Source organism: Stegodyphus dumicola, chromosome 6 (genome assembly GCF_044657685.1).
Source record: "Stegodyphus dumicola isolate Sdum_Otavi_A_Nest chromosome 6, ASM4465768v1".
Taxonomy (NCBI): domain Eukaryota; kingdom Metazoa; phylum Arthropoda; class Arachnida; order Araneae; family Eresidae; genus Stegodyphus; species Stegodyphus dumicola.
The window spans coordinates 133,188,610-133,211,574 of record NC_140773.1 but is presented as its reverse complement, the minus strand read 5'-3'; the positions used below and the strand labels follow the sequence as shown (position 1 = coordinate 133,211,574).

The 22,965-nt window shown below is 30.5% G+C and overlaps 1 protein-coding gene across 1 annotated transcript in view; it reads left to right on the top strand.

Annotated features, from left to right (window-relative positions):
- Positions 1 to 353: 353 nt before the first annotated feature.
- The window catches only part of LOC118190160 (neurotrimin-like), a 561,140-nt gene continuing 538,528 nt past the window's right edge, over positions 354 to 22,965 (top strand). The window contains exon 1 of the mRNA XM_085818898.1: positions 354 to 786. Within this exon, the coding sequence (XP_085675024.1) occupies positions 711 to 786 (76 nt within the window). The 5' untranslated portion in view covers positions 354 to 710. The remainder of the gene's footprint in view (positions 787 to 22,965) is intronic.

Genomic DNA, 22,965 nt, shown 5'->3' with positions numbered 1-22,965 from the left:
GACATCTACTACACCTCCACATTTTCAGGTATTTATTTATTTATTCATTTATTTGCAGTTTTTATGTATTTCTTCACTAATTTTTTTATTAAATTTGGCTTAACCAGTACTTTCCCACACATGTCCCAGGCTGGAGATATCGAAACAACACGCCCTATCCGAGTTCTGAGCGAATCCAGACGGCGAGTAGCGGATTTCATTCCCCCCTTCTCATTCTGATGGACAGTGCACGTATCTCTAACTAACCCCCCCTCGGCTCTTCGTCCGGAAGGCGCACGCGCGTTCCGTAACCGTCGCGCCCACTATATAACAACCTGTGTTCTCCGGTTATCCTTTTACTTATCGGCGGCCAGCGAAAAGAGTAGGCGGCGGAACTCTCCAACTTGTGCAAGCGGAACATCCGCACGCAAACGTCGCGATCAGAATGGAGAGGAAGTGACGGGGGAAAAAGTCACACCGCGGAGTTTTTGATATGCTGGGTGACTTGAGAGAGCAACCACGTTGTGTGTTACTTCTGAACCCACGTGCAGACTCCACTGTGCTCTTTTTAAAAAATCTTGTGTACTAAAACTTAAAAAAAAGCAAGCAGGAATCTTGACATTTCGACTCTTGTGGTAAATTTCCTTCTTCGAGTTTCCGTACATTTCCCTCCCCCAAAGGTTCAGCGAGAAATTTTTCTGTGAATTAATGGGTGGACGACCGAAAAAAAGATGATGAAACTCTTAGCATATTGCCGTGTTTGCGCTTTCATTGCTGTCGCAATGACTACTTCGTTGGTGTTGTCAGGTAAGATATTCTTTCTACTATACTTAACAGGAAAAATCTTAAAGCATACACCAAGTTTCTTATCTATGAGAATTGCAATTATGAGAATCTATGAGAATTGCATCTTCTTTTCAAAACAAATGTTCAAACTCGGTTCAGAATATTTTCTCTTCCGATAACGTTTAGAGCGGAAAAAAATATTTCAGTTCACCTTTATATGAAGGAGAATAGAACGTGCGTTTCGCATGACTAGGCACAGGACGATGTTGGGAAATATAAGAAAGGGAACTTTTCTAAAAACCTGTGTGATATTTCTCCGAAATATGCTTTATAAAAAGACTCAAATCTTTAAAGCTGAAATTACATGCCACCATAATATTCAGTTAATTCCATGCATTGAAATTACATGCCACCATAATCATTCTTCAAACATATTATGTCATAGTAAACACACAAGTACTGGAATCATTAGGTTATACCAACATAGGTACTTAAGAATTGTTTTCCAGTTTTACCTTGACTCACTTCAGCGTTTAAGGAAATGAAATTTAATAAATAACGTAAACATAGTGGCTTTATGATTATGCAATAAACTATTTTAAAAGTTAAGTTTAAAATTAATTTTCCATAATGTAGTTTTGAAGTAGAACTATTTTCCAGAATACTTCGTTTCCTAATTAAGACATAGTATTACTCTCGATAGATGGCATACATTATTCTTATACTCTTTCAAAATTAATAAAGCTAAAATTTTATGACTACAAATAATGGGACCTAGAAGTATCTTATAAAACGTCACCATTTTAAAATAAAACATTAAAATGAGAATGAAATATCATTTTTCATAGCATTTAATTTTTTTTTGTTTCTTACTGAACTAAATAATTAAATCATCTGTCTTGAATATGCCTTTAATGGACATGGAAAATATTAGCTTGTAGAAACCTATTTATCACAATTAAACGCATAAAATTAAAAGCAATTTTCATGACGCCACGTACTACGCTATTCACCAAAACGTCAGTTTCAATAAAAGGAATTAAAAATATAATTTTAACTAATTGATTAACACCGAAAGTATATTCTTAACTAAAAAAGTTAGCAAATATAATCACTTATTTTTGTTAAGACACATATCATTTTGTTACAAAATATTTCACTACTATTATTGAAACACTGTGCATTTTTTCTTCATTTGCACTTAACGGCTGAGAAAAAACTACAAAAAAAATTGATCATGTTTAATTTTTACGCTTAACAAACAGACATTTAAATCAATTAGCTGCGAATTTAAAAATCATAAGATTAATGCATGGAATTAACTGAAATATTTTTGTAATAACCGTAATTTATTTAGGTTTAACAGTAAACAATTTTGCTTTTCTACCATGTGAAATTCTTAACATTGGAAGGAAGTTCAGTTCCTAGAATATTTTTTCATCATTTGTAGTATAAAGAAAAAAAAATCATCGTCTTTCATGTTCAAAGATCATTTTTTGCCACGTAAGGAATGTATCTCAACCAACAGCAAAAATTTATCATTTTCTAATTTGCTTTTCTTGTTTTTAATATCACAAAATAAATATTTTTATTTTCGAATTACGAATATAAATCTGAGTTGGTATGTAATGCAATATTTTAATACAAAAATCGTAGTAAAATATTTGGTTTTGTGTTTAAAATAACAGTTATTGTAGTAGCATAATATATTAGGTAATATTATAACAGCTCATGGCTTCTCTAAAATATTACAGCATGATATGTCTAAAAATTATAAGCAGGCATCCAAAATGTAGTTATAAGTTTGCTTTTAATAATTATGTACCTGTAAAATAGCTATAAATCTTTATAAGTACTTCCCAGAGACTTCTATTTTGTTTTTTCTGTGAAAGATATACCTTATAAATCACAGCACAAATTGTTCGAAACAAATTAACTCCCTGGTGATCTAGTACATATGAGACTTATCAATATAAAATGTCTCAGTTATTCAAAACATTTTTATGAAATGCGTATGGAAAATATTGAGAGCATTAAAAGTAATTACAAATATATTTCTGAAGTCATTCAAAAGTACATATTTGGCAACTGAAAACATTTAATATCGCTCATGAAATTTAAGCAATTTTAAATATTTGCTGCATGTATTCTTAAATGTTTTCTGTATTTAAATTATTAAAAGTTAATCATGAGTTTAATAGTAATATCTTAAATTACTCGTATTATATATTTCGATGTAAATTACTTGATATCGTAAGTAAATAGATTATTTTAAAATATTTTTCTTCATATCATATGCATGATAAGTCAGTAATATGGCTCTTCACACTGTGAATGTTTTCTAAATCCGTATTATGCGTTTAATTAAAACATACAGCTATTTCTAGACTCATAAAAATACAGTTCTTCAACAAAGTATATTTCATCGAAATCGCACGAAAACATTCTAAGCGTAGATTAGTTCAGTTAAAATAATTATTTTATAGGAGTGATTTGTATTACAGCTACTATTACTTCCTGTGGAGTATTACTCTTCTTGAGAATTTTGCGAGCAGGTGAAACTGCGGTTACTAGCGAATTATTCATATTAAATGAATTATCTGTGCGGTTAATAGTGTCAACCTGCGGTTAATAGCGAAATGAAGCTAAACTGGATATTCATGTATGAAACTATTTATACGATTTTTTTATGACACAGCTAAATAGAGTAATGTAAAGAGTACATTACAGTGTAATGTTTTCCTTGACACCTGAGAATTTAAGAGAATTTTACACTTTAATGTAATCTGCAGAAGACGAGTAACAAAAGCATGTTTTTACTGTTTTATGCTGTGACTTACCTCACTTGTCTGACAGTAACATCAGAGCAAACCCACTAAATTCATCCTGGCAAAACGTGCACGATTGCACCCTCCATTACATTATCAGGAGCCTTAAGCACCATACGTATGACAATACATCTTAGCTCACTTCCGCCCCCAATTTTGATGAAGAGCATCCCGGGGGGGACGGGTGCGTGGATCTATCTACCACCATTCTTCCTCTACCAGCAACCGCTCGAGAGGACATTCTGCTCGCTGTATATGTAGAGTGCCCCCATGCCGAAAATAAATGTGCATTTACAAACATATGTGCCTTCTCTGGGATTCGAACCCAGGCCCTTCGGTACGACAATCAGCGTCGTTAACCATTATCCCGGTTGGTCGGCTTTTACTGCGTGATATAGCATATTGTTCCAAAGGAAGACAGAAGCAAGAATCATTCATTTTTAAGCCTTAATAGCAGACTAGTAGATTTCAAGCATTTGTAACATCACTTGGCTTACATATGAGGCCTTTTATGAAGTAAATAATAAGAATCGTAACAAGCAAGAGAACTGAGTTAAGGCGATAGTGATACTAATATGTTGAACATCAAAGCCACGAATAGAAGAAAGTGTGAAAGAAGTGTAAATACGCAAGCAAAGATAAATACTTTCCAACAACTGCTTAGTTGAAATTTTCTTTTAACATATTTATGACCGTCATTTTGGAAACGTGAGCTCAGAGTTGAGGAAGGCTTCCTTCTAACTTTAAAATACATATAACGTTTAGGAATGGGCATTTCTGGCTATTGTGCTCAGATTCATCTGCCCGAAATAAGAGTGCAAACTCGCAGAAAGGTTGAGAATGTTTGATAAATTAAGTTTTGGCTACGTTAAGAAATGTTGTCACTTTGCATGCATTTCAAAATTTTTAATAATTCATTTTTACAGTCTTTTTCCTTTAATAGCTTCTGAACCGTAAGCACGGCTTTCGTTATAGATATATTTATTTTGAAAGCCTTTTGACGGAGCCAAATCATTAAAATTCAAAATACTCTCCAACATGCACAGAAATAAAAATACATAATATCTCAATATCAGAATGTAGATATAGAAATATCTTCCAGTTGTAGGAAAATATAATAAAAATCAGTCGGACACTGAAAAGGAATAAAACGAAATGCCATTACATTCAAGCCCAAGAATTTCTTAAACGATATTAGAGAGAATCATTTTATTATTACAAGAAAACGCATTATTGAGTAGCAGAAGCTCAAAGAATCAAATCTCTTTATTACTGAACCATGACAAAAGAATTTGGATGTGAACTTCAGGAAGAGTACGTAGTTTTTCGTATGTAATGACATAACGATTATTCTGTTAACATGTTAAAAATATTGTCGTGACATTTCATTGTGACGTTTAAAAAATAAATATTAACATTTCTCAGTAAATTTCGTAATCGAAATAAGAAATTTGAATTCGTTTTATCGATTTCCACTATTTTTGCACCAAAAGTTGCGATGCGTATAGTTATTCGGTATGATAAAATAGCATTTATTAAAAATCTGGGGGGACTCTAAACATCTATGTAAATCGGTAGGAACCAATAAATTGAAAAAGGGGAATATATAATACGCTTATTGAAGAACTGATTCCGCCCTCTCCCCAGTTTTTGTTCACATTATGAATTTACTTTCCAAATATATTTGAAATAAAAATAAGTTTCTACTTTAACACATTTATCTTTAAACTATTCCTGTTTCATAAAAATCTATAGAAATAAAATAAGTTTTAAAATTTTAATAACCTTCATTTGACATTTAATTGTAATTTTAATCCATAGCTCTAATTATAATTCTAATCATCTAGCAGAGAGAAGAAAACTTGCAGTATGGTAAGTAATTAAGAGCATTAAAAAGGAATAAAATATATTACTTGCTTTTAAAATCTTAAGTTTCTAGCATTTACGTTTCATTCCGTCTTTACCTTTCGCATCATACTGTGAAAATAAAATTCTAGGAAAGTATGCTTCAATGTTTTACAGTGCTTTATATAATCTATATTTTGCAATTTGTTTGATAGTGTTCTCATACGCAAATATTTATAAAAAATTATTGCCCAAAGCAGCGATAGCCCATAAAGCCTACCAGTCTCAAAGCGGCATTTTGCGCCGTTTCACTTTAAATGGCGAATCACACTTTAAATTGTGTCCACCAAATGTTATCTCCCTGTATTATTTTAAAAGAAATTAAATAATGAAGGATATGCATGATAGTATGTACGTTTGCCGCACTGTGAAAAATTAACATACCTAAAGCCATCACATTTTGAATTATTTAAACCTCCACCCGAACATGGACCTGGGAAGTCCGCATTTTGACTTCGAATTTGTTTTATTATCTATTTCATATTTTGTAAAACTTAACGAATTTCTGATTAACAAACTCGAAGATTTCAAAAGCGTTCAATCAGACCACTGTACTAACAAAAACATTTTTATCTCCAGCACGAAATACTATCTATCGGAAATTTTAAAGACATGTTGTTTTTAATATTTTGTGGTATTCTTATTAAATTGAATTTTAGGTGGTTTAAGTACGAAGAACATCATATTTAACAAATAAAGACTACACGCAAAACGTTAAAAAACGCCCTTTAGACGTAATGATCGTAATTACTTAATGATCGAAACTGATGTCTAAGATAATTTGTTGTACCTAAAGCTTTCAGATTCTTATTTTGTTTTACGAACAAGCGTGTTCTATACTTTGATATCTTTAAACTTTGCGGACATGGAAATCAGCAAAATAAAAATTAATTAAATCTGAAATTCAAGCATGTAATGTTTTATTATTTTCTGATATTTTAGAGCTAAAATTTACGATTACCTAATAAAATTAGTTTATTATTGAAACAATAAAGCGGAGCTAGATATGCTTATATCCTAATAAGGTTATGACAAAAAACCTTATTAAATCTGTTATTATATTTTTTATTTATTAAATAATTAAATAATGAAAACAAGCTGGTAAAATTATAATATTAACCTAACTCATATAGTTAATGATTAATTATTTAATAACTTGATTTTTTAAGTTAATATTTATGAGTTAAAGATATTTTATTTGTCTATTCTCTGAATTTAAGAAATAAATTATTGAAATCTAACCAAAAATAAAATTATGCATAAAATTTAAGTCGCTATTTAGAAGGTCATCAGTTATTATCTTAATGGCTTATTTTCGGTTCAGCAATCAAGTTCTATAATTCCATAAAAATTCTTATTACAGACAGGCTAAACAGTATTCACACTCTCATTCATCGTGTATGAATGTTCTTGCATTAATGACAGTTTGTAAAGTTAATTAATTTTTTACTTTGCTTTTTATATTTATTGAATTTTTATTTTACATTTTAATAAATACGGAAAACATTTCGTTATTTTCATATTTTCACCATTTGCCTATTTGAAGTAGAAAGAAATAAAATTTTTTTAGCATATGTATTCGTCTTTATATATCCACTCAGACTAGATATTAAACTAGTTTCCTTATTCCTCGTTGATTAATTTCTGTGTTTGACATAAATTAAACTACTTAAGATAAAAATTATAATTTTCCACTTTTATTTTTGTTCGAAAATTTTGTGTTTCAGAGTTTTCGTACTCACACTTCTGAAAATCGTAACTAACCTTATTAAAAAAATATCTATGTCTTTTGTCTCGTTGGACTTTAATTTGGAGTAACTTTAAGAGTTTTGAAACTTGTTTCCTTAACAAAAGAGCATACATCCTGTAAGTTAAACATAAACTTTGATAGATGCTTTCCTTAACAAAATCGATGAACAGGATAGGTCAGCCTATGACATATGAGGAATAAACAAACGTAACATGAAGAAGATTATGAGTTGGATAACGGCTTATTACCTTGACTGGTATGTCATCAGGTAATTGGCTGCAACAATTCCATATGATACTTCACATAAATGCTGTCTGGAACATTCGGCTAGATTCCTATTTCTATTATAATCTTCGACAGCTCCTTTCCATGTCAGAATTCCATATATCAGATTGCCGCACCAAGCGGAGAGAATCACGGCTATTGACCACGTCGATAATCAGGATGTCTGGAGGATACACAGCCTTCTCACACACAGACACACACACATTCTTGCCTTCTACCACGGGGCCATATAGCACTGAACTTTACGCATGTTCAGCACAGTGAAGCTGCAAGGGAGGTTGCAAGTGTCCCAATATATTTAAAACTTAATATATTCTATTATGCAAGAAATAACAACATCTGCAGTTTTTTCGGTAATCGTGGGAACAGCGGTAAAAATGTATAGGTCTGATATAAGGTTTTAAATATTATTAGGCTTTTCAGTATGGCAAACGTAAAAACGTGACTGTGCTTTTGCCAGAATTGGGTTTATGTATCATCTATTTTACTACCTACATGTGTGAACTACTTACATGACAAAAGCACGCACGAGAGAATGACAAAGTTTCTTCTAAGATTAAGGTAAATTATTGCCTCAGTGTCTCAATCATTACAATTTTTACCTCGCACAGAGCCTTTACAAATCCGAAGATTTTGAAATATAGGATATTTTAATCTTAATTTCTATGCAGCAGATTTAAGTTTAAAACAGTAAGAAGACAGTTCTCCCAATAATATCACACAAGTCAATTTATAATGTATATAATTTTGTTTATACAATTTTATAAAGTTAAAAACTGCCCTTCTACTGTTTCATCTACTTAGCCAGAATATGTAAATGAAAGAAATTTTACATATGTAACAACAAGAGCCTTAATTTTAAGGGAGAAGGTTGACAAATTCAGTTTGCCTATCTGGTGAGTGTCTCTAACTGTGCGAACCACTTACATCACAAAAGCAAAGTTCCCTATAAGTTAGCCTAAATTACTATTCTCAGTCACTGTAATTTCTACTTCTTACAGAGCCTTTAAAATTTCGAAGATGTTGAAATACCTGAAAACTTAAATCTGAATTTCTGAATGTATTAAAATATCTGAATATTTTAAACTGAATTTCTATTCAACAGATTAGAATTAAAAAAAAAGAAAAAACGTAAGAAGACAGTTTTCCAAATAATCTTTCGCAAGTCAATATAAAATGTATTTAATTCTGTTAAACTTATCAAATACATGTATTTTTATAATAAATATTATTTTAGCATTTATGAAGTAATGTTCTTTCTAACTTTACTAAGTTATGGATAAGTAATAACAGTTTACGATTTTATTAATCTATAAATTATTTTTTTTAATTAGGATTTGATGTAAAATGCATAGAAAGAACACTCTTTTCTTATTTTGAATTTATGCTCAGGATTTGTTTTTTAAAATTCAATAGCGCGCACATGCCTGTTCAGAACTTGCCACTAGTAAGTGGACAATGCATTCAACATCTGCGGTATCTAATAGGTGGTCACCATCACCTCCTATAAACGGACGGACAGTTACAACCTTGACTTATCTGGGATTCGAACTCGGGCTCTCCGGTACAGCCGTAAGCTCTCCTAACCCCTATACCGTCTGGGGAGCTAGGCTAATAAATGAGAATTGAAATCTAAAGATTTATCCTTTATTTTCCAACTATTAAATACGAGTATTAAGTAGTTATTTTTTAATAACCTTGAGTAATTATGATTTGAACTTGAGATTTAATGTAAGATCATGTGAGGTAATTCTCTTATAATTTTAGACTAATTATCATTAACTCATCTCATTAACCCCAGATTTTCCATAGAAGTTTTGACAGTGAAACCTTCTCCTCTTCGCATGACCGAATATGACTAGCATCAGTTTAAAGAATTACGCTCGTATTTTGTTATTCTAATTTATTTAACAATAATTGAGCTTAATCGAATATGAGCGTTTAGTGTAAATGTTATACGAACTATAATTACATTTATGAATGGCTGATGGAAAGTGTGAGTAAATAATGACAATCCAGCAATTGTGCATTATTAATCCTACTAAAATCTAAATTTTGTTTAGATTTATATTATGACAACATATAGGGAGTTTTAAATAGTATGATGATGCAATTAGCTTTACGTAGTTGAATAAATATTGTATATCTAAACTTAATCTGTAATTACAACATATAACTCAAATCAACTTTTTCCCTCGTTTACCAAACATATATAATCTTATCTGCAATGTATTTTTCTAATTTGAACTTACTTCTTTGAAATTAATCAAGGCTTAAAATAAATAATAAAAGTCTTAGCAAGTCTAGCTTTCGCATTTTTAATCAGCAGCAGTTTATTTAAATTTATAGTTATTCGACCAAATGGTTAGTTAGTTCCGATATGGATATTAGTTAGTGGAATATTAGATATTTTGCTCTGAATCACCATAAACTGCGTATCACTTTTCAAATTGTTGTCACCAAATATTATCGCCCTGTATTATAATTACAGAAAATAAATGAAGAAGAATCTGCATGAATGCATGTATATTTCTCGCATTATGAAAAACAATGAGAGCTATCCAATTTTCAATAAAGAGGTCTTCCCCCGATACGTAGGTGCATATAAGCTCAAAATTTGAATTCCGAATTTGTTTTATTATCTGTTTCATATTCTGTAAAACTTCAACGAATGTTTGATTAACGAACTCAATGATTTCAAAGCAAGCAGCGGCAGCACTACAACACAGAAAAAAACAGTTTATATCAAGCGTGGGAGACTGTCTATCGGAAATTCTAAACATAAGCTGTTTTTAAATATTTTGTGATTTTGCTGTTGAACCGAATTTTATGTAGTGTAAGCGCCAAGAACGTGATATTTAATAAATAAATCAAATACACAAAACGTAAATAATAAAAAGACAGAAATAAGTTAAGTAAGCCCATCTTAGTAAGAAAACTGAAAATTTAAATGATGAACTGTGAAAGAAAACATAAATGTATATGCCAAGACCTAATGCTTTAGCGGAAATTCTAAACGTATACTGCTATGCTGCTTTTCAAATTTTTGTAATTTTGCTGTTGAATTATATGCCGCAAGTGAGAAGATAATCATTCTTAATAATAAAGCTAAAAAGACAAAAAGTTGGATTAGCAGCAGTGAGTGTAACAGTAAACTGGTGATTGTAACAGCAAACTTGCGAGATCAACGCGAGTGTAAATAACTTTGACAAACCCTTTTGAGCGACTGTTAAAATCTGAAACCTTTTATATTTTATTTTGGTTCTGCATTTTTTAGTTGATGTATTCAAATACCTTAAATTTTGAATACTTTTAAGTTCTTGTCTTGAAAATGATATTTGATTGGTTTTATAAAGCAATTATTAATTTTCCATTTAAGTAAAATACACATAAATATTATTTTATAAATTATGTATACATAGCAATATTCTAAGAGGATTGAAAACGTCAGTACTGCTATTGATTTTCTGTTTCTTATTTCATATGCTAAAATTAACTTGTATTTTCTATTCAAAATCAGAAAAGGTTTTCAAAAGAAGAAAACCAAAAACTTGTATCGAAATACTCGATGGAAGCTTCTTCTCTTCTTCAAAATGACAAATGAAACTTGATTTCATTTTTTTAATATTTCCTGTCTAGCATTTCCTAATACTTTACGGACATTATTGGTTTTGGAGAAATGTATTTACTCCCGTATAAAAAACGATTTCATAGAAGATATGTCACGCAGTTTCGATAAAAAACAAGTATGAGTTCAATAGAGATATAATAAAGTTTTCGTATTCTACTTTTATACCCATGATATTTATTGCATTACCTGCACTGAGATTTACCTTGGGTGATTTTCGCTGGAAAAGAAGACAACTATATATTATATCAGAATACATTTTATTACATATAAATAATAATATTCTTATTACATATAAATAATAATAATCTATCTTCAGATATTGCAATGCATTTTTGTAATAAAAATATAATAATAATCTATTGTCAGCGATTCGCTAGGCTTCATTTTCTTTTCTAAACTCATTCTCATTCATTTGTTTTCTAAACTCATTTTCTTTACATTTTCCAAAGTGTTCTAAAACGAAAGTAACAAATAAAATATTCACTGGATATGAAGAATTGCGTTTAAATATACAGAAATTTAGTTTGGTTGATGCAGTTACGACTGAGAGATATTTGAAATACCAATTTTTAATTTTGTGTATAGTAACAACAGAGTTAATTGTGAAATATTATTTTCTGCGACGTATAGTTGATAATTTCACTAATTTTTAATTTTTGATGCGATGACTCTGATGTATCTTGATTTAATAATGATACAAACGAAACTTACAAATTCATAATGCATTCATAATGGATATTTCTAACTGTTATAAATTCATAATGGAAATATTATAGCAGAAAGTACAAACTAATGATTTACCAGCTTTAAATTATTAAAATCAGTGTTCTTAATACTGCAAAAATCTGATACACAGCTATGGAATTTTCAAGGAGAAATTTTATATATACAGACTATATGTATATATGTGTGTGTATGTCTGTCTGTCTTGAATAAAATAGTACACAATGTTGAACACCACATATATAGTTCAGAAACATATTAAATAACATATTTATGAATCAACCGTAGCCCATAATTTTGTTTTTAGCAGCAAATCAAAGAATGTAGTTAGCAACTCACAGAAGAGAATGGGAAATATAGAAAGTTAACTACATAAAATTTCAAATCATTATTTCGCTTTAACTTTTTTTTTAAATTTGTTACGTGCATCGCCTTAGGGCACTGCACTGCAGGAAAGAAAACAGGCTCGTAACCACGTTACATATGAAGAAAATCACGAAATCGCCCATGCAGCCAAAAAAAAAAAAAAACCGTTTGCCGGGACTTGAAATCCTTATCAAACTACCAGTGTTTAACAGTTCTTAACCGCTCTCATTTCTCATTAGGAATTTAAAAATTTTAGCTTTCTTCTCAAATTAAAAATACATTTAAAATTTGAATGAATAGTTTAAAAAATATTAATATTTACATAAGATAATTAATCTCCTGCACATCAAATACATATTGCTTGCACACATCAAATGCAGATACAAATACATATTGCTTACCGCCAAATGATACTTCCTTGGACGATCTTCAGTAATTAGTACAGCATTTATGCTTCATGACATTGCTTCAACAATTATGGAATCGGTCTTGACATTAACAAATTTATTTTTATCAAGAATTCTGCAATATTCTTGGCTGAAGATGGAAGTGTAATGTCACTTAGGTCTCTTTCGTATAGTCTCACGGGAACTTAGTTACACAGAAATCTGGTTTTTTGGTGAGCAACTCATGCTTACGAATCATACTCGTAATTTTCAAATATTTAAGAGTCTGAACTCGATGAAATATGACATTATTGTCATAGATCAGAAAAGAAAAAAGAAAATAAATCATGCATCTGGTTGAACTATACATTGAGAAAGCCATTCAGTGTGTTTAGATATGTAACTATATCATATTAACGCAGCCCTACATAATATTTCTGAACCTACTTCCGGCGAACCTTCTAGCTTTCTTTTTGCAAAGGTTAGAGTCATTCCTGTACGTTAACATCTGCTTTCCATCTAAATGTGATTTTAATTCCAATATTGAACAGCATTTTAAGTAGATTTAATTTCTCACATACGTTAATCAGCCTTAAGAACTGGGTATTGACGCGAATTCACCAGAATTGCAATGCTGGCGTTGAATGTGGTGATTGCCAACTAATTATGAAAGTTTAGTATTAGTTATACGTTTAGTACATTTATACTCTTAGTTATACATTTAATAATAATTTAATTTACTTAACATATTTCGGGTAACTTAGTAGTATATTATCTATAGCGCCTTTACTGTCATAGGTTTGCACAGATTCAAATTATTTTGGAGGCTATGTTTCCTATTTGAAAAATGCAGTATTCAGACTCTTATGAACACCTTTTTAATTTATCGATTATCATTTGACTCGCCATGCTAACTTTTATTTCTTAGAACATGTAAACGCCATTTGTAACAATTAAAGCTTTAAATTTTCCCCATTGTTTCTCCATGAAGATGCACATAGATATTACTGTTGTTCAATGAAAGCTAAATGTCTCTAATTGCTTCGTTTTCTGTGAATGAGTTACATAATTGCGTAACATAGGATTGTTTAATTTTAAAAATCTTGGTAACATTTATTTATTTTGGAAAAACATGTTAAATTTTTTGTGAATATTTAAGAATATTAGGGTACCAAAAATGAAATAATTGCATGAAATCTACTTTTGGATTCCAGTTTTAGAGGTTACTTTTGTATAATTTCATAAAATGAGTTGCAAAACAGGAGAAAAAATTTAACACTTATAAACAACATAATATCAGCATTCAAATCAACTGAAGAAAGAATTCACAGCTGCCGCCCAAACGGGATAAACTAATTAAAGACACTGACTGCCGTACCAAAGGGCCCGGGTTCGAAATACGGAGAAGGAATGGATGTTTGTAAACGTGTAGTATCTGTGCGGAATGGATGCACTCTAAATATTCGGCGAGCCGAAAGCCTCTCGAGAGTTTGTTGATAGAGCCTCGGGTCCGTCCCTCCAGGTTACTCTCTATCAAAATTAGGGGTGGAACTGAACAAAGCCGTATTGTCACCTGTTTGGTGTCCTAGGCTTTTGCCAAAGAAGCGCAATCTTGACTCCTTGCTGCGATGAATTTCTTGGGCTTGCTCTGATGTCAGAGATCTGTTCTGGTGTTAGTGTCGATCGGGTGGGATAAGCAACAGACAAAACAACAACAACAAAAATTAACAGAATTCGCAGTAGTTTCGCAAGCTGAAAAATGCCTTCGAGAAAAAGAATTTAAGATAATATCAATAACTGTATTTTTAGTCCAAAGGGGCTTTGTCCTTGAGGGACTATATTATTTTCGTCTTGCGATTTTGCGTCGAATCACTCTGAATGTTCGTTTCACTTTTCAAACTGTTGCCACCAAATATTATCGCCCTGTATTATATTTGAAGGAATTCAGAATCTGCATAAATGTATGTATATTTCTCGAATTGTGATAAAACAACGGTACCCAGAGCAATCCAATTTTGAATGGCGTAATGCTACTGCAAATATGGGCATTTAGAAGCCCAAATTTGAAATTTGGAATTTGGTTTATTATTGATTTCATATTTTGTAAACCTTTAACGAATTTTTGATTAACTAACTCAAGGAATTCAAAGCCAGCAATGGCAATCTTGTATATAAAAATCATGTTTATCTCCAATGCGTGAGATTCTGTATGAGAATTTCTAAAGATATGCTCAATTTAAAATTATTTTGCGATATTGCTCTTGAACTGAATTTCACGGTTTGAGTGCGAAGAACGTGGTTTTTAATAAATAAAGGAAACACCCAAAATGTGAAAAACACCCCTTTGGACGTAATTTTAAGATCTGAAAATTTTCAGATTTTCTTCTTTTGTAGGTTCTTTCTTTATAAAATATAATTTTTATCACTGTAATTATGCCTATTATTTTATCACAGCCTTCTAGCACTATACGAAACTATCTATGACTTCACAGTAAAAATAAAAATAAAATAAAAAGAATAAAATTTAGAAAAAATACTTTTAAGGTGAAATTATTCTTATACGATATTTGCATAACTGTCTTTTTTTTTTTTTTTTTTTTCAATATGCAGGAACGATTCCAGCCTATAAGGTAAGGATAACACGAAATTAAAACGAACAAAAAATAAAATATGTTTGATATATTGGGAAAAAGCGGCTCATTTCTTGTTTGTTTAAAATTAAAGCCATATTTAAGTAGTAGAATGTTTTAAATAAATTCTGCTACCCGAAACAGTTAAAAATATGACATTCAGGCATATGAAAAGGCGCAAAAGTAGTAAAAAGAGAAAAATAGAGTCTTTGAAATTTTCTCACTTGTTTCCAATTTTATTTTGTCTCGTAGGAAACTGCATGCAAACTTATATATGCGTTAGGATTTACATTGTTTTCTACACAGAAAGAAGACGCTGATGTGAATCGAGTTTGAGGATATTAAATCAGAGTTTTATTATTATACATGAAACATTTTTAATTGCTAGATTATTTAACGAAAGAGCTTATAAATATATTTCGAAATAAACTGAAATAAAATAAACATTAATGTAGGCTGATGGTAGAAGAATGATAAAAAATAATTCTCCGCAGGGATCTAATTAATTTAATATTTGAGAAACAATGATATCAGTGAACAATTACAGATATTTTTTATATCCGCAATTCTTAGTTTTAGTCAGTGTAAAAATTATAGCCCTTGTGTATTGCTGAGAGATGTAGATATGCAAAGTTTATTGATTTTAAAAGAATAAATTGAAATTTTTTGTTAACTTTCAATTTATTAACGTATTTATACTTTGATTATTTATATTATTTCGCAGGTGCACCTTTAGAATTTCGGAAATATTAAAATAGCCTTTTTAAAGTTTAAGTGTTATGTACTTATTAGTGGTGTTACATTTAGTTGGTTTATATTTTCTTTCGAGCACTTTTCTTTTCAAGGATAAAATAAAATTGACTCTTGTTTCTCTTTTGAATTAATTTATACATATTTATAAGAAGAAACTAAGAAACTAAAATTTTCTCATCGTTAACTTAATGAATATAATTACCTTTTGTGTACATTTTAATAACCGATTTCCATCCCGACGTCAGTAAACTGTGAGAGACAGCAATAGCAATAACCCAAAGTTTAGCTTACAAGGCGCAACAAACTGTCAAGGACAAACAATTTGTGATTTCTCTGAGGAATTGTTTGGACATATGTGAAAATGCATAATTCAGTGATTCCCAAATTTTCAGAGATTTTACCATATATAACCTCTTCATATTAAAAGAATTTTATTGATACAGCAAAAATGTGTAAAAATGGATATTAAAACAAATATGAAATTTAAAGGAAATATTGCATATAAAATATATAGACAACGTTTTTTGCTTTCCAATATAAACGGAACAAACTTGCAATTTTATGCATATCTGATTTTTTTACAGACGGTGTTTACACATTTTTAGAACGATTTCAATAAATAATTAAATAAATAGAAATGTTTTGGGGATAAAAATTTCTGGCAGAAGCTTATATGATTTGAGAAATGTCGTTTCCTATTTTAAACTTCAAAACAATCTGCGGATTGAAGGATACATTTTTGCGTTTTCTGAAGGGAAGTATTTCTATTCCATAATTAAGAAATGTTGCGAAATGCTTAGTATAAAAATTTCTAAGTGTAAAATAAGCAGCATTATTAATCTGAAAGGCAAAACCCCCTCAATCTTTATTTCCGTATAGAAAGAAGTCTCCGAATGACTTCCCCAGAAATGTACGTACTGTTTCTAATGTTTCTAAATTTAAATCTTTTGTCACAAAAGAAAATCCGCTGATGCAGAAATCGATGGCAGAATCGTTAATATATGTTGTTAATAAATAAAGAAACAAACCACGATTTACCACTTAAAAAAGAAAAAAAAAAAAAAAAAAAACTTGATATTTACCAGCTTTCGCCAAGGCATAGGACTCAACGGAGATCAATATGTAGAACCCCATGGAAATAAGTTGTGACCTTTGATGGAGCATGGGTTTATCTAAATAAGTGAAACTTGAAACAAAAAAGCTCTATTTATTATTGAAAACAAAGAGGAAAAAACGTACAAATCGTTTTTGTCGATGCAAACGGAGTTTCAGTAAATGGTTGTAACTGCCAGGAATCTCTTACACTGGAAACTTAAAAAACGCTTAATAAAACTAAAGTGACGAATAAAAACGGAAAAAAATAAGGTAAGTTATTAAATGAATTCCGCTTTATATAATAAAAAAAGTCTGAAAAATTCCAGATTTTATATTACGTCAAAGAGGGAGTATTTTTCATCTACACATACATCAAGCTTCGAGAGCAAATGGGCTAACGCCCCTTTGGGCTAAAAATATTTAAAAATAGCATATCTTTAAAATTTCCGATAAATAGTTGCACGCGCTGGAGATAAAAATATTTTATTTCTTACAGTGTATTGTCACTGTTCGCTTTGAAACCGCTAAGTTTGTTAATCAAAAGTTCCTTAAGGTTTAGAAAATATGAAGTAGATAATAAAACAAATTCGATATTAAAAATTCGGGCTTCCATGTTATTCAAAATTTGATGGCTCTAGGTACCGCTGATTTTCCACAACGCGAGAGACATACATACATTCATTTAGATTCCTCATTGTTTAATGTCTGTAAATATCATACAGGGGGATATTTGGAGGCAACAGTCTGAAAAGTGATACAGCCGTTTAAAGTGATTGGAAGAAAAATGCTGTTTTGAGACTAATCACCCTTCTTGGTTAATAAAAATCAAAAAAATATAAGAAGAGTGGAGGGGGGGGAATGTTAAAACTCAATTCAACGTACTCTCAGGAGAAAGTTTTGTGTTCGTTATTTAAAGAAGAAATATCATTTCTGGACCCCAGTGATTTTCAAAGCGTGAAACTTCTTCAGCAAATAACACCAAGTCATATTTTGAAAGGTAGCACTACATTGCTCGAAAAAATGAAGACATATACAAGTATTGCAAACATACCTTATTAACGTATTCTTGTAAATTCATCTGATGTTTCTCTTATAGACAAACATGCCTTTGGTCTATTGACAAGCATTTTTTCTAAGCGAAATTTCACCAGAATTGATGGACTCTGCAAAAAAGTAGAAAAAGAATGGAAATCAATACCCCTAGAAATTTTACAAAAGGGCCTTCTGGAAAAAATCATGAAAATCACGACTTGGAGTTACAATGTTACAATCCAGAAGAAAGGGTATATTAGATCGAACATTAAAAAAAAAAAAAAAAAAAAAAAAAAAAAAAAAAACTGCTTAGATTTTAAACATTATTTAAATGGCAGCGAAATCTTTCTAAAAATGTGTTACCATCCTCTGTACTATAGAAATAGACTGTTTGTCAGGGTAAAAACTTTAGCAAACGTGTTACATAAAGATAAACAGTTATCTGGTAAGAGCGTATACGCCTGTATTCACAAGTTTCGCAGGAAAGTCATGTTATTTGTGCGAAATTTGCAATAACTAAGTTTTGACAATTAAATGGAACCAACGCACTCTCTACAAAATAAATACACAATATGATATCGAAGTCCCGTTTGGTGCAGTTTTTGATGGAATCAAAATGGATTAAAGCATGCATACGCCATTCAGCGCGAGGACACAGTTTGAAAAAAGCTTGTTTGAGCAAAAATGAAACTTAGGAAACTTAATTTTTTTTTTTTTTTTTGATGAAAACAGATCTCTCTTAATGTTTGTTTTTAGGCATTCTGTTTTGAAGGTTTCCAGGTATTAATCCTTTATACTTCAATTAAAACTGCTGCACAAGCATCTTTTTTAGAAAAATATCATATTTATTGCATTAAAATAATTTTTATTAGTGAAGTTATTTTTGAAAATGCATATAGAAATTATCGATTAGGGATAACAGAACTTAAACAATTATACTTATTTTTAATTACAAAATTTAGATAAGAATTATTCAAGAATACATGTACTGTTTTTAAATATAGGAATTATGCTGATGCATTCAGTATATAGCTGTAATATGAAATAGGAATTTAAGAAGCGAAACTTAATTTTTAATAGCATAGATGTTATTAGTTCCAAAACATCAAATCGAATGACTTTATAGCATTATTAGATGTTTTATTTCAATAACCTAGAGTGGTTTTGATTTTTTTCGGGAAGGAGGAGGTTCGTGTGTATAAAAATTATGAAATACGTTTGCAATGGCTCATATTTTTTCACTTTCGTGAAATCCTAGATTTCAATTACTATTTGATTAATTTAAAAAGTAAATTTCAAATATGTATAAAGGAAAACAATTGTATATATATATATATATAGCTATGTCAAAACTAGATCTCTGAAACAAGAAAGACCCTTAAAAATTGGAATTTACAGTTGTTTGAAAGGTATTTTACAATTTATTATACCTGAATGTTTTAAGACCAATTTATTTCCTGTGTTTAGCAAATAAGACGTAATAGTAAGCAATATTAATAAGCATTTAGTTTCAATATATTACTTATTAAATATTTATTAAATAATTTGTTAAAATAATTGCTTTGCATTTTACAAAAGGTTTTTTTTGAATAATATAATATTATATATTTGTCACTTGCTGATGGTGAGATAAAAAGGATGAGCTTTCATCATGTGATCGGGATTCAAATCACAGGAAACAGTCTGGGCAATTCCTGGTTTCCAATGTGATACAATAACATGAATATCAGGCAGTTTTCTACTTAAGAAAGTTCCTTCTCGAAAGCATATAACATTAAACGTGTAGTCCTTCCATGCTTAACATAATCTTTCAAGCAGAAAAACATATAATAAAATCTGCTGCCAGATATATTGATTTATTACTATAAAATCGTCGTTATTATCTGAATAAAAACACGACGAATAGCGGTTATTGGGGGTGTTAAGGTAACAAAAATCTGCTTAACATGCAGGAATTTTCAGAAGTAGATTCGAAGGTCTAAATATAAAAATTTTTTATCAGCTGTAGAAATGCAAACAACAGAAGAGAAGCCTGTGTTCCGTCGATAACAATGAGAGGAAGAATGACAAGCTACTTTCTTCGTCTATCGATGGAAAATGAAAAAAAAAAAAAAAAAAAATCATGAAATAATTTCTTTAAATGCTGAGCGTAGAAAAGGGTTGGAGTTGGGATCGTTAACGACAACTGAAAAATTTTTATGAATGTAATACTCATTCAGAAAATAGAAAACCTAATGCATAAAAGTAAGAAGTGTTTTCAATAATTTTGGCTGCAGAAAATTGGAAATTGGAATTTTCTAACCAATAATTTTGGGTAACAGAAGCTTTATCTGTTTCAGTTTTTCGAACATATACCTCATATTCCTCAGCGCGAAATATTAACGCTTTCTTAAATTGACCAATGTGTCCTGGAAATACCCCTGGAGTTCAAACAAATTATATAATAACAAGCGCACTATACGAGAAAGTTGATATTAGCCAAAATTAAAAGCAAATCTGTCTTGAAACAAGCACGGATGTGAAAAGAAACGAAGCAGATAGAATATAATATAACGTAGATTTTGAACACATTTTCACAAGTTATTTTAAATGCAACGATGTTTTTATTCTTCAAATTATAAGGTATTTCCTCCCTCCTTTCTACATGCCTTCGTGGTGTAACAGTAGCACCCTTGGAGCGTATTCGAGAGGTCTAGGTTCGAGTTCCGGCCAGGGCACTACACATTTCACACGTCTTCCTGCTAGAAATTAACCTCATATATCTGCAGTGATGCCCGAATTAAAAACTGGTGATGGATGATGATTATTCATCGTCAGGATTCGACGATTGACGACTCTAATCACCAGTCGACCTTTAAAAGAGAAAAGTATATAAAATATTTTCTCCCTCCTTTCTGCATGCTTTTGTGCTGTAACAGTCGCACACTCGGCGCGTGTTGAGATGTCCAGGTTCGAGTTCCGGCGAGGATATTGCTCATTTTTCCCATCTCCTGCATTAAAAAAACCTTATGACTATTTAAAATATTAATCCTCGGACATTTAAAATAAAACATCAGATAACCGAGATGTTATTTTTAGATTAAAACGAATTTTGTTAATAAATTAAGATTGCTTATAAATACGTAATTGAAAGGATTTTCATTACTATTTTTTTATCGTTTCATCTCATACTTTGCATTCAGTATGGAATGCACTATAGAATTTAAAAGCGAATAAAAAATTTATATATAAAGCTGCAAATCATACGCAATTCATTCCTTTTCCAATTTATTTTCTTATAACAAATACAAATAGAAAACACGTAGCGTGATATTTTCCACAATGTTTAGCATTAAAACTTTTATCACTTTGAAATTCCTTAGATGTTCATTTAATCAAACATAAGTATTACGTATCAATGTTCGAAAATAAATCTTCACTTTATTAGTTTCTAAGCACTTAATGCTTAATCTATGCCAAATGCTTAATCTATGCCAAATGCTTAATCTATGCCAAACCGCTTCACTTGTTCTGTCATCCAAAATAATTTTTAATCCTTCTTTTAGCTATCGCAGAATGATTAAAATTCGTTCCTTTAATAAATCGATGTGACGAAGACACACCCGCATTGGTTGGCATTTCCTTAACACTTTGAAATGAACTATCGTACCAAACCTCAGTTAAATCATATTAATTGAGATTTGATGTAATATTTGTGTGAAGTATAATATTCAAAATTCCTATTTCTCTTTGAAGAATATGCTCGCTTTATATCTGTAATGTCACGAAAAGCAAAATAGGTATTAAGGAAATCCTAGCAAAATGGCAAATTAGATAAAATTTGGCAAATTTAATAATTTTTGCTTTTAACTCAAGAGTTAAAAAGTAGACTGTTTCTCTTCAAGAGTTAAACTGATTAATCAAAGATAATTAAATCTAATATATTCTAATTTTGTGATCCCAAAATGCTACTGAATAAATCGGTAGTAAATTTGAATAACTTCTGACATAATTATGATGTGTGAGTGACGATTTAGTTGTGGATGAAACAATGTTACCCATTAACGTTTTAGCCATCGTGGAAAAAATGGTAAACATTACAGGTATATAGACTGCATATAAGATAAAAGGAACTCTGGAAAGCTCAACTAGATTCACAGCCCCAACATTTTATTCTTTAAAAGAATGATTTCTTGGATAAATCTTAAAATATCTCTTCTTAGTTTAAACAACACTGTGGGTGCTATAAGCGCTAAACAATTCTATATAGGCGTATCACATTTTTATATAATAGCTGAAAGCTGAAAAACGGTTAATTACGTGCTTACGCAGCGAAAGAAGAGGGAAAAGTGAACGAATGCTTTAGCAACGCGTATAAATAAACTGGTGATCCTTTATTTGAATTCTGAACAGCGACTGGACAGAAGTTTTCGCACTGCGATTCAGTGCAGAGGAAATAATGACGTAAATCACGCAATACAGATTCCTTGAAGGAAGACACAGCCAAAATCAAATTAGGAATTAAAAGGTTATTGCCAATTAAGTTAGCAATTTGACAGCAAATTTCTTTCATACTTTATATCTCGCACACACACATATATAAACGCAGGTACTTTCAAATTTCTGCTGACTTTAGAATTATTATCTGCCTTTTCTTTAAATTTAATTGAAGATATTCAAATTATTTTATAAGTAAATATTTCTAAATGTACTAAAACAAAATTCGAATAAAAGCTGTTAAATAAATAAGATTATTCTCAACTATGCTGTTTTTACGGTACTGTAAAGGTGAATATTTTCATTTTTCATAAAATGTTACAAAACGTAATTTAACAGT